General features: G+C 40.3%; 1 protein-coding gene across 2 annotated transcripts in view; it reads left to right on the top strand.

Moving 5' to 3' along the window:
• Nucleotides 1-12,599, top strand: part of lrch2 (leucine-rich repeats and calponin homology (CH) domain containing 2) — a 36,442-nt gene that overhangs the window by 2,040 nt on the left and 21,803 nt on the right. For both annotated transcript variants that reach the window (XM_026181519.2, XM_080307074.1), the window contains exons 2-10: nt 7,523-7,667; nt 7,924-8,050; nt 8,798-8,903; nt 10,015-10,151; nt 10,357-10,487; nt 10,651-10,738; nt 11,732-11,828; nt 11,954-12,051; nt 12,184-12,251. In XM_026181519.2, the coding sequence (XP_026037304.2) occupies nt 7,523-7,667; nt 7,924-8,050; nt 8,798-8,903; nt 10,015-10,151; nt 10,357-10,487; nt 10,651-10,738; nt 11,732-11,828; nt 11,954-12,051; nt 12,184-12,251 (997 nt within the window). The remainder of the gene's footprint in view (nt 1-7,522; nt 7,668-7,923; nt 8,051-8,797; nt 8,904-10,014; nt 10,152-10,356; nt 10,488-10,650; nt 10,739-11,731; nt 11,829-11,953; nt 12,052-12,183; nt 12,252-12,599) is intronic.

Genomic DNA, 12,599 nt, shown 5'->3' on the forward strand with positions numbered 1-12,599 from the left:
TGCACAGGGCTCCAGCCACTGAAAATCAGTTGTGGGCTTGGTAGGAGGTGAAAGGTTTGCTGAACAAGCAGACATGTCTTCCAGTACTAAGCTATAATCCAACTATTTTCTTACATGCTGCTCTGCTGTTCTTAGTCGTTAGTAATCATTTTGTGAGTGGGCTTGTCCACCCAGATCTATGGAAATTTGCTCATTTGATAGTCATATGTGCTAATTCTCCAGAATAAACAGGACTTATAACAATACACACCATTAATAACCCAGAGGAGCTCAGGGCCTTTTTGTTTTACACAGATTGCCAGTCATGTTTCGTGACAAACCGCAAAACAGGAAGTTTGGGGTGAACTATTTACAGACTGTTAGGCCGTCTTTGTAATGATCTGCTCTTCTACTAGTCAGCTTTGCTCCATTGAACTTCAGTCAAAACATCTGCCAAGAGTTTTATTTATTTATTTATTTGCGTTTTAAATTTAGAAACAGCTTCTATTATCTGGAGTGCTCATTATAACAGCGATGATAACTCGAAGAGGTGGGAAGGTTTATATTTCTGTGCCAGTGCAATTCAGGTGCTGTAAATGCTGCACGCCTCGCGCTTGTATCTCACGCCTTCATTTCACTCTGTCAAATTAAAGGTGTGCCAGAAGGGAAGTGTCACTTTCAGATGTGCGAAGAGAGATCAACACCTCACGGCGCTACCCTTTACATCAATTGCAATCTCTGCTGCAAATAGAAACGGTGTCATTTTTGCTGGCTCAGTCAAAATCAGATGCAATTTAAAGTTAACTTTAATGCATCTTTTCTTATAAGTCTTTGCTGCAGCTTTCAGTCCTCACTGAACAGTGCCAGCTCTGTAAACTAAGACCCAGCTTGTTAAGCTACATTATTTGTTACACCTGAAAACTGAAAGGCGTTTAAAAAAAGAAGAAGTGGCTCTTGATATGTCTCGTGATAAGCTATTTTGATAACATTGCGTTGCTGCTCTTAGAAAGCGAACGGATTCATCTGACGGCTAAGCAGCAACCAAAAAGGGAGCGGACATCACACGAGGGTGTCCGTTTGCAGTGTGCTGCTGCTAGTTTGTCTCCAGTCGGGTTGTTTTCCCACAGGGAAAGCGCTGAGAATGCTGCCCCGAACTTGTGTAGAAGTGCATGCGGGTTAGTGCATCTATCTGGTTCATAACCCCAGCATGCCTCTACCTGCCATTACCCCACCGCCGCGAGGTGCCTTCACCGTACCTTCACAGGTGTGCGTTATTGTCAGATATTCAGCCAAGTTTACACCAGCTGTTTCTGTGACTTCTCAGGAAAAATGCTAATAAAGACATTTCAAATTGGGATTTCTTGGAGACCATGATGACTCATTTATGGTTTAATCAACAATACATGCATTAGATTTAGTGTGTGGTTTTATCTTCCATTTTTAATGGCTGTGCCACAATTGAAGATCGCACCTAATCTGTCATCACACTATAAACACGTCACTGTCTGGCTAATTACTCCGTCATCCACTAATAGTTTGATCTAATATTTAATGGCCAAAATGAAGAGGTAAGTGAAAAAAGGCGTGTAATGCAGTTTTTGTCACAAAAAGAGATAATTTGACAGCCAAGAACAAACCAAAAAGCCCACTAAGATACTGGAAGTCCTTGAAACAGGGGGCCAAAATGCAACTTGGGCATTCTTTATTCGATTTTGTGGGACTTTGTGTGCACAGTAAATCTCACAAGGTGCTGCTGCATTCCTTATAAGTTAAACTCTTCAAGGACGGCCTCCACAAGGACACAAGTATCAAGCAAACATTCTCTGCCTTAATAATCAACCAGTGTAAATACTGAAAGCGCCACAGCTCATTAAAGTTCAAGCAGGCTGACGCCCCCCAAAGGCTTTAAAAGTGCTGCTCATTCTCTGTGCTCTGTTAAATCAAACATCCTCTGTCTCTCCTGAAAGCCTGTGCAGAACAGCAAGCGCTTCGGGCAACAGAGTCGTCCCATAATTATGTCTTATATATGAGACACAACATAAAATTTTCCTTTAAATCCCTTTTTGAGAAAATTGTTAGTTTCCTTTAGTTGAAGGTAGTCTTTGAAAAATATCAGAGATAAAGGCCTTTACTCACCCACGCCTAGACTGGGTTATAGACGCAGGCCTGTATATTAATGATGCCACTGTTAAACATTTAGACTTGAATGTAAAATGATCAGAAAATGAAACGGTGGTCTCTAATTGATTCTTTTCTGTGAAGCAACAGCTTAAAAAGCACTGGAGTTACAAACACGTTCAACAGAAGTAACATTCACATTTTAAAAAGGCACCAAGGACATGTTCACAGAATTTTTCTTTTAGTTCGCAGCTAGGCTTTATCTGCGTGGCGTACGTGCGTGACAAAAAGCTCAACAAATGAAGGTATAACCACAGTAAATTAGAAATGTGTGTGTCATATAACAGAGTGTGACTATTTTAGTGTCGTCTCAAAGTAGGATGTGTTAGAATTTAACAGGAACAATGTGGCATGTCTGAATTTTCCAATCAGACATTTGTAGTGTCCAAATTTGTGTAGTGTGACACAACCAGAGTGTCTGCTTCTTCATTTAAAAATAGGAACATGACTCAAATGCTTGACATGTGATTTAATTTCATTCAATTAATTTCTGGTGTAATAGACTCAGTGAAAAATTAATGTTGGGGTTAATATCTTAGGCGCTAAATGTATAATAAATAGTTTGAACAAAAATCAAATACTATTATATGTCTGAAAAGCCTATGATCATAGAATAGAATAGAATAGAATAGCCCTTTACTGTAAATAAAAATAGTAAGGCAGCAGGAATAACTAACAAACAGGAGAAATATATACAAAACAAGGGAAAGGCACACATTACAGATCAGGTTGCAAAGGACTTGGTCTGAGTAGAGTCCTTGTGAGTGGCCTGAGTGATGAGGGTTACTAAGACCATGGCTCAGATTGGTAGGTGGGTGGACAGGGATGCGGTGTAGGGGGATAGTGTTTGTTTACAGACCAAATGGTCCAGGGAAAGAAGCCGTTTCTGCACATCTATAGCATCTATATCTATATTAATGTTTTCGCATATTAATGTGTCTGTGTGTCTGTCAACACCGGGTGCTGCTGAAGCATGTCTCTGCCCAATCCTGAAGCATCTGGATTGGGCAGAGATCAAAGGATGCGGTTCATGGATCAATTGGACCGCGTTAGTGCCTGACGGTGATTACAAGCTCTCACGGACAACCCCTGCACAGTAGCTGAACAAACGCAGCTGATCAAGAGACTACCCGATCTCTAAGGCCAAATCTCACAAAGAGCACTCTGCACGGTCCAACCCGCAGCACCGGACCACACCCAAATCCTGACAGCCATAGTGGCTGTGGCACATCTGCTGCAGGGTGAAAATTAATTAACCCCAATTAATCATCTCCTTGACACCTTGACATGCACCTTCCATGTTTTCATTAAACTGAATCCTGCGGCATTATTGACAGAATACAGTAAATAGAGTATGATGGGCTCATTTTCCTGCAGCTTAGAGACAAATAACTTAGTGATAACAAGCTGAATTTCTAAATAGCAACTTAAAGCTATTTTTATCCTCTCTTCAAAATCAGTCTCTTGCTGATCAGAGACTCACTGTTTGCTCCAGAAGAAAGCAATTAGTATTCATTTTGCTGTGTCATGGAAGGACATATCCAAGCAGCATCTGCACTACGAACACAAATGAATAGATTGATGGTGCCGTGGAGCCTTGGTGGAGTGCTTCTCTGCCTGGCGGGCCTTGTTCTGTGGGAGCTTGAGGCTGCAAGCAGGTGGATTAAAGACCCACTGTGCGCTGCAGATGGTGCGTGGCCTAGGTTGGAGGAGGGAAAAGTGGGAAAAGATAGACAGGCATATAAAGCCTGTCTCCACCTACCCCCCAGCTCCCCCATCACCCAGATGATTCAGCTACTAACACAGAATACCCAGTTGTGGGACCAGATTAGGGTGTGGAGGGAGATGGGGGAATTGACTATATGCAGCTGGGTTACAGCATCAAGGTCCAAGCCTGAGGGAGAGGCAGAGTTTAGTCTTAATGGAAAGCGTGCATACCTTGTGACCTCAGCATTAGTCTTTCCCCATGTGGTAATTTCTGCTTCCCTTAACCCTTTGGCTTCTTTTCCCTTTGTGCTGCTGACTGTGTCATAGTCTGCTTCTCACTTCTGCTTACTGACTGCTGTCAGAGCCCATAGACAACTACACAGTCAGAGCCTATCTGTGGAAACCTGCTTGAGCTTTAAATCCATATTATCTGACCTTAGTTTTCTATAACCACTGTCTGGACGTTTGGTCATTTTAACTGACTAGTTTTAGTTTGACTAGTCACTAGTTTTGCTGCAACTAGTGGCACTTTTGTTTAAATGCTATTGTGAGAAGCCATATTAGGAATCAGACTAGTAGCACCAGAAAGCTAATCTGCTTTCATGTATTAGTGGCATGTATGTAATAAATGCAACTTTCTCTTTTCCCTGGTATTAATTAACAAACAACAAAAACAAGAATTATCCCTCCAGACAATAACTGCTGCAATCAAATGTCCGACAAGTAGTGATAATGACTAAGATCACGGAGGACACTGACATCTGATATAAAGGATATGGAACAAATATCTAGTTTATTATTGATTCTTCAGTTTGTCTGATTCTTCAGGCGGTTTTGTTCTCCTCAAACTATCTTGTAATCTGACCGAATGGGGCGAAAGGTTCAACATATAGTATGTAATGTTAAAATGCAGGTAAATCAGGCCATTTCAATACAATTCGGGTCAGTTTCTTTTCATAGCTGATAACAACCTTCAGTAAAAGTAGAGAAGGTGTTACATTGCACTGGGGATGAATGAATAAAGGCCTTACTTCCCATATTTAAATACTAGATACGATATCCTTCATACTAAACAGTAACATTTAATAGCAGGTAAGTGAATTTAGTTTCATTAAAACCTTTATACTGTAGCTCAGTTGTTTAATAAATAGTGGTGCCTATATGTAATTTCACATAATGAGGGGATGGAGGCGCAGCAGTGTTTGGTTTTCCCAAGCAAAGGATAGCGCACTTTGGTTATGTGGGACAGAATAATTGAAAGCCTTCTGTTTATCTGGAGCTCTGCAGCAGCAGCTCCTCACTCTAATTATCTTGTCACCCAGAGATAATTCACAAGACAAGATTGTTCACGCGTGCACACACACGCACACGGACACAGACACGCACGGCTCAGGAGGGAGAGCGGGTTGTTCACTAACCCCCTGCTACTCTCCTCATGTTGAAATGTCCTTGCCACGATACTGAACCCTTACACCGAACCCTGGTGTATTATCCGTATGTGAGCATGTGTACAGTAGAAAAACAGAGTTGTAAGACTCAGGTTGCGGTGTAAGGTGCTTTTAGAAAAGTGATGTGCCAATGTGTCCACATTCTCAAAGAATTTAAAGGACATTAACTTGACTTACTGTCAATTTCCTCTGATCTAAACTACTATTTGCCCAACCTTTAAAAAGGCATTAATCTTAGTAGGTAGTGATTTATGTTACTTTGTAGCAGACATCCTCATAATGTAACTGTGTTAACAGATTTAGGTTAGTGAAACATGAGTAGAATACCAACAGCACACACGCAGACACGTACACACATAATTTATAGACACTGAATCAATAAGTGTTTGACGGGGAATTCAGTGCAGTGCAAGGTAACCTTACAAGTATCCTTGTGTTTCTGGTTAAAGTGCACGGGGTCAGTGATTATTTAAGCGGAAATGTGGGCACGATCTAAAGACCTTTAAAAGAAAATAAAGAGTTAAGCTATGCTTCAATTGATCACAGGGCATATTTACATTTTGTTGGCAGGTAGCAGTGAAATTTAATCGTCATGTTTCAGTGGATGAACCTTCCTGTTTTCCTCTTGCAACATAGGTTGAAGACTGAGCCTCAAAGACCATCAGCAGTATATAGGATAAACATTATTTAATATGACTTTCCAAAGTAAGTATTTGGAATACATGTGGAAATTCTGAATGCTGGCTGAGGACAGATATCTGCATAATGAGCTTAAGCATCTGTATCTGTATGCTTCCTTTATTTGACGTTGTTGGGATGAATTCTAAATATTTTATTACAGCAGGCAGATAAAAATGGGGGGTGGAAGCAGAGATTACATTCATGTTCCTGTTGCAGAACAAAAGCACATGCATGTAGCTCATTAATGCATGGCTATGATTTTTTTTTTAGCAAACTGCCTTCAGCGGTTAAACAGAGCGTGTTTAACCGCTACTTCTGCTGTCGCTTTGTCGTTTACACAAAATATCTTGAACGAAAGGCCTCGTCTGATTCGGTCGACATAAAAATGGTAAAATTGACCTCATTTGTTTGTACAGATATGTTTGGCAAACACGAAAGTGTCCTACTTATCAAATCTGTGTGCTAAACATTCATCTTCTGCCAATTTAGAAGCTAACTTCAGTGTTATCAGGCGACACAACAGACAGCTCGACAAGTTTAGGAGAACTTGTCACATTAGCTGTACTGTCAACAGTTGTTATTGCCATTTGTGGTTACCAGAAGGTGACTCATACTCATTTTCCTTTCTAGCCACACCTTGAAGTTGGCACCGGGTGTTTTACTGTAGGTGACACGTCGTGACAGGATTGAGATGGGTTGGCATTGAACTTGGCAAGGGACAATAGTGACTCCTAAGACGAATTCCTTGTAACTTTGTTGATATCTTAACTAAGAAATGCATGCAAAACTCTTAACATTTAACTGTTGGCGTGGGTTTTAATATGAGTGAAGGTGAACTAAGCTCTTAAACGTGAAAAACAATTTAGCCATTGTGATATGCTGCCATGCTATTATAGCCTTAACAGTTGATAGTATGGTTGTTTACTCTGGTATTGTTCTATTATATTTCATAAAATGATTGCAAATATGTTGAATTTGTATAAAAAGACTTATTTCAGTTAAATGCAATCATAGAACTCATTCACTTTTGACCGTTCTTTTAATAAAAAGAGATAAATCCTATAAAGGATCCTAAATAAATTATTCTGTGCCTCAGCAAACCTGATTCTTCTCTTCAAAAAGTAACCCAGAAAAAAAATTATGGTTATTTTATTTTGTTGTTAACTTGTCTTTCAAAAAAAAAAAAACGACAGATGTAGGATGAGTTCCAACACTCTCCACTCATTCATACAAATCTAAAGCCATTAACGTGCCACTCCCAGTGAGATCGATGCTGGAAATACTGACGTATGACCCCGCCGGCAGCACTCAAACCTATAAAGCCCAAGACTCTGGTGTAATATTAGACCGACGTTCGATGAAGAGCTACGTTTCCTACTGCTCTGTCACAGATATGTATTGATCAGTGTTTCGAGGCTTTGGAAATGGCTTCTTGTGCAAAAAGCACACATAACTGATGTTAAAGGGTTATAATGAGTTTGTCACCAGTGTGCTTATGCACACAAGTATTCTGTTTCTTCTCCTTGCAGATCTGTCTAAGAATCGTCTCACAGAAATCCCCCCAGAAGTGTGTCTGTTTGCCCCCCTGGAGTCACTCAACCTCTACCACAACTGCATTAAGTGCATCCCAGAAGCTATTATCAATCTGCAGATGCTGACTTATCTGGACATCAGGTGAGCCATTGCTAACACTATACTTTTATTATTGTTTCAGACTCTAATTGAATACAAAAGGAGTGAATGTTGGTATTCAGTTATATGCCAAAAAAGTGCCTGTTCCCCTTTCACCTTACTTACAGGGTGAAAATGCTCATGCGAAAGAGATGTTTCCTCTTTTGCTACAACTCAATTCCCAGTCACCATCGTCTCAGTGTTACACGCTTCTGTATGCTATTTTAAATGCAGGTCATTGTTTTGTCTTTCTCTGCAGCCGAAATCTTCTGACAGTGTTGCCGAAATACCTTTTCAACCTTCCCCTGAAGGTTTTGCTTGTGAGCAACAACAAGCTTGTGTCCATCCCTGAAGAGATTGGCAAGGCCAAAGACTTAATGGAACTGGTGAGCAGCCTGTATACATCAGCCTTTGTATACAGTACAGAGCTTGAGGCACATACACCAGTGTTCTGTCTACACATAACAGAAAACTTAGCAAAGAATCAATTTTAAATTGTGTCTTTAGGCACTTTTTAACTAGCAGCCTGTCACAAAAACACAACCGTTTGTTCCAATTCATTTAGTTGAATCTATAAGAAAATGCCAGATAACACAGTTCGATAGACATAAAATTGTATTTTTACACCAACAAGGTGATTCCCAATAAGCTATTAGCCAAGAACTTGACATATCTCAGCATGGTGTGCAGTATGTTCTTAAAAACTGGACAAAGTGATGACAAAAGAAAATGTGACAGGCCTGAAAGACTACCTGCAGCAGTGCGAGATGATCATGAAAGAGAAGAGAACAAAAGATCCAACCTAAAGAAGAGCTTTTATTGTCCTTCAAGAAGCCTGGAGAACTATGCCTTAGGACTGCTTAAAGAAATGAGAAAAAAGCTGCCTTAAGAGAGTTCAGGCTGTGGTGAAGAATAAAGGTGGTCATACTAAATATGGACTTCCAAGCTCAATAGATTTGTGCAAACTCTGCCTTTGCCTTTTATGCTATATTTCTATGTTCTTTGCATGTCTCAGTAAGTTGCTGCACCCATTTCCCATTTTTCTATATGTATGTGTGTGTGAGAGGTGAGAGAGTGAACGCTAATAATTCCGTTTCTCACTCTTTGCCTCCCCCTGTTGGGTTGGATTTCAGGACGTGAGCTCAAACGAGATCCAGGCGCTGCCTGCTCAAGTTGGAAAGCTTCAAGCCTTGAGAGAACTCAACATCAGGAAGAATAGTCTTCACATGCTGCCTGATGGTAAATCCATCACTCATGAAGCTCTCTGTGTGTTTCTTTCACTTGAGACGCATTGATTGCGCATCACTGAGACATTTTGGCATCTATGCCAGACTTTCACAGCCAAGAGATACAACTGTGCCTTTTATGTTTTGTGTTGCCTGTCTTGTTACTGTTGGCACAGATAAACATAGCAGAAGGCAACTTAATAAATTATAGTAATATATGTCTGAATAACTAAGGATACCTGAATTGACAAGCCCAACTCGAGCAATTCCTACGTGTGGCACATGAATCCATGCAGTCTGTGCTGTTGTCTAACACAGCGGTCCCCAACCCCTGGGCCGTGGACCGGTACTGGTCCGTGGCTTTTTTAGTACCAGGCCAGGAGAGTTAAAGATCGGGTGTGAAATTTATGGTTTTGAGGGTTTTTATTATTTTTTTATCGTTATTTTTTAATCGTTTTTATTGTTGACTTGGTTTCCGTGGGTCTTTTCCCGTGTGTTATGAATAAATCTGTACCGGTACTGGTTTTATTTTGTTGTATATATCCACGACACCTTAAAGGCCGGTCCGTGAAAATATATACATAAACCGGTCTAACAGATTAATAATATTTATAAAATTCTGTATAAAAAAATCACGTGTTCAACACAATGAACTAAAAAAATCCCCTTAAAAGCAGTTAGAGATACTTTTACCCATATTTCTACATGCCCTTAAAGTAAGAACCATAGCAAAATATTGCCATTAATTTTGAAGGATGAAATGCATTTTAATCACAAGTCAAGTTAACCCCTTTTTACATTAAAGTACCTTTGAAAAGCTTAACATTAGAACCTCTGCCATAGATGGATGGAAAGAGTACATTATGACAAACAGAGCAATTGAAAAAAAATGTGTAATAACATATTTATAGATACAGATATGACCAGATATGATCTTTTTTTATTTGCTGAATTATTGTGGTTGCTTCAGGGTTAAGATAAGAGCCCAAAAACAAGAACTTGACTCTGTTTTAATGATGTTGTTAAACTATTTTTATAAGATCTACCCTAACAGCACATACAAATTTCTGATGATTGTGCAGTCGAAGCAGTGCACATCAGTTTCTTGTTATTTGTATTTTCAGAGTTGGCTGACCTGCCTCTCATCCGACTTGACTTCTCCTGCAATAAGATCACAGAGATTCCTCCAGCCTACAGGAAGCTGAGGCAACTGCAGCACATCATCCTAGACAACAACCCTATGCAGTCTCCACCGGCACAGGTATGAGGATTTGCTTTATGGTGGTGCTTTTGCCCATATGTGGGAACAGATGTACAGAACAATTGGAGGTTTATGGATTTTTTTCAAAAAAAAATAGTGGTTGTTTTTGTACATCTAACCCATCCACCCGCGTGGATTTCCTTGTAGTTCCCTCTGTAGTGGTTGGAGTGACTTCAAGAACACATTTTGTGTTTATCTATTTCAGATTTGTCTTAAAGGCAAAGTGCACATATTTAAGTACCTGAACATGCAGGCTTGTAGGATGGATAAGAAACCAGACACCCTGGACCTCCCCTCTCTTGGCAAGCGTTGCCTACCGCAACCACTAACAGATAGGTGCTGACAGATTTACTAACTTACTTGCAACCATCATCAAGTATATCATTATATCATAATGCATCTATTTATCACTTCTATTCTGTTAAAAACACCATGCATTGCATTTCTGCTATCTAATCATTTAATGCTGTCTAATTTATGTCATTTTGCACAATTTCAGCATGGAAGATTTTTACCCAAGTAAGAACCACGGTCCTGACTCTGGAATTGGTAGTGACAATGGTGACAAGAGGCTGTCTACAACAGAGGTGAGAGTCCAAACAAGTGTCACACATGTGACATCACTTACTGACTTGTGCCTTCCTGTTTTGGAGCCTCGAGCTGAGCTATATTTTTCTGAAACCAGATCTCATCAGTGATGGGTGGATTTGAAAGCTTAAACAGACTTATATATTAGGGAGTTGTCACTCCTAGGTGAGCCACGCCCCAGAAAGTAGAATACAATTTTATTTTCTCTTGTGTGAGAAAATAAATACATTTTACTACTTAAGAAAGAGCACATATTGAGATATATAACTATGAAAGGGTAACCCGTATCATTTTCTTGATATAATATGAGCTGTTTTTATAGGTGGCTGTTGTTTAAAAAAAAAATACAGACAGAAGTAAATGTTAGCACACTTGGTAAAACAACATAAATATCTGACTAGACCAAGTGGCAAGATGTGACCTGCAGGGCACTGTTGGATAATGGAAAGCAAATGTGCAGGGAGGTTGATTGTCAGCAGCAACACGTGAAGCTTTGTGAAGGTGGCAGAAATCCAAATGGAAAAATACTGATGTGACAGTAGAAGGTGGAAATGTGCAGCTCTGAATAACATATTTAAAGGACTTCCCTCCAAAACTTGAGTAGCCTCCCTTATGCCTGTAAGCTATAGCATTGCAAAACACTGTGTGAGCTCATTGTTGTGACAGGAGAATAACCGACGAGACCCAAACCAGTATAAGAGACAATGATACTTTCAGAAGGATGTCTGGATACATGCAAAGAACTACAAATGCAACTCAAAAGATCATTAATGGAGGAACTGAATATATACATAATATATCTGCTCATTAAAGTTGCTTAGTAAGGCTGTAAACGTGACTTGGCAAATGCTACAGTCACGTGTTGCAGGTGTGGTTTTTTTTCCTTTTAATCCTTTTCCATTTAAATACCCAAAATAGCAACAGTAATAATTCAGGTGAATTGATTGCATTTGAAACTTGACTTCCCATTCCTCTGTTTTCCTCTCCTTCAGCCTTCAGACGATGACACTGTCAGCCTGCACTCTCAAGTTTCAGAGACAGCCCGTGCCGACGCCCTGTCACTCCTCTCCAAAATGGACTCTTGCAAAGGTTACCGAAAATAAGTATCACATATTCCCTTTGAAAGCAATAACAGAGACACGGGGTTGTTGAATAAAGTGCCTAAAAATGTGACAGTTCATGTGATGAACGCGGATGCTTCCTCCCTCTATCAGATCAGGATCTCTATGACTTTATAGAGCCCAACCCGGACGAGGATCCTGCTCTGTCAGAGTGCAATGGGCAGCAAAGCAGTCATGTGTCTTGTATAAAGGTATGAATTCATCAATCAGTCTAGAAAACCGAGAAGAATGTGGGAAATCTTTTGAAGACACGTTGGGAGAGAATATCTATCTCTGTGTGCTTGGTCCCGTGACGTGACGTGATGTCCCTGTGTGCGTTCCAGGAACTGGAGAAAGTTCTTAACATGTCTCACCAAAGCAAAGATAAAGACAGCTGGAAAGAGGAGTCAGGGTGAGTTTTTTTTTATGTGTGCAATGCTGTTACTTTCCACCATCCCCTGGACTTTTTAGGGTAACGTAACCACTCGCTGGAAGGTGAGCTGGCACAGGTTGTGCTAATTGCTACCCAAATCAGATCCAGACAGACCAACAGAGCAAAATTTGTTTTCGGGAAGCAAGCCCGGAGATGAGGTTAGGCATATGGAGAGTGGACAGCCAAGATGTTGGGCTCAGTGTGCCCCAAGGCTAGCGGGTTGAAAGAAAAACCTGAATCAGAAATATCCAATGAAAGACATGAAAACACCAGGAGTGGTTAGCCTTAGCGTGACTGCCACACTGCTCACCCGCTCTAATGAGAAGT

This window comes from Astatotilapia calliptera, chromosome 10 (genome assembly GCF_964374335.1).
Source record: "Astatotilapia calliptera chromosome 10, fAstCal68.1, whole genome shotgun sequence".
In the NCBI taxonomy this organism is placed as follows: domain Eukaryota; kingdom Metazoa; phylum Chordata; class Actinopteri; order Cichliformes; family Cichlidae; genus Astatotilapia; species Astatotilapia calliptera.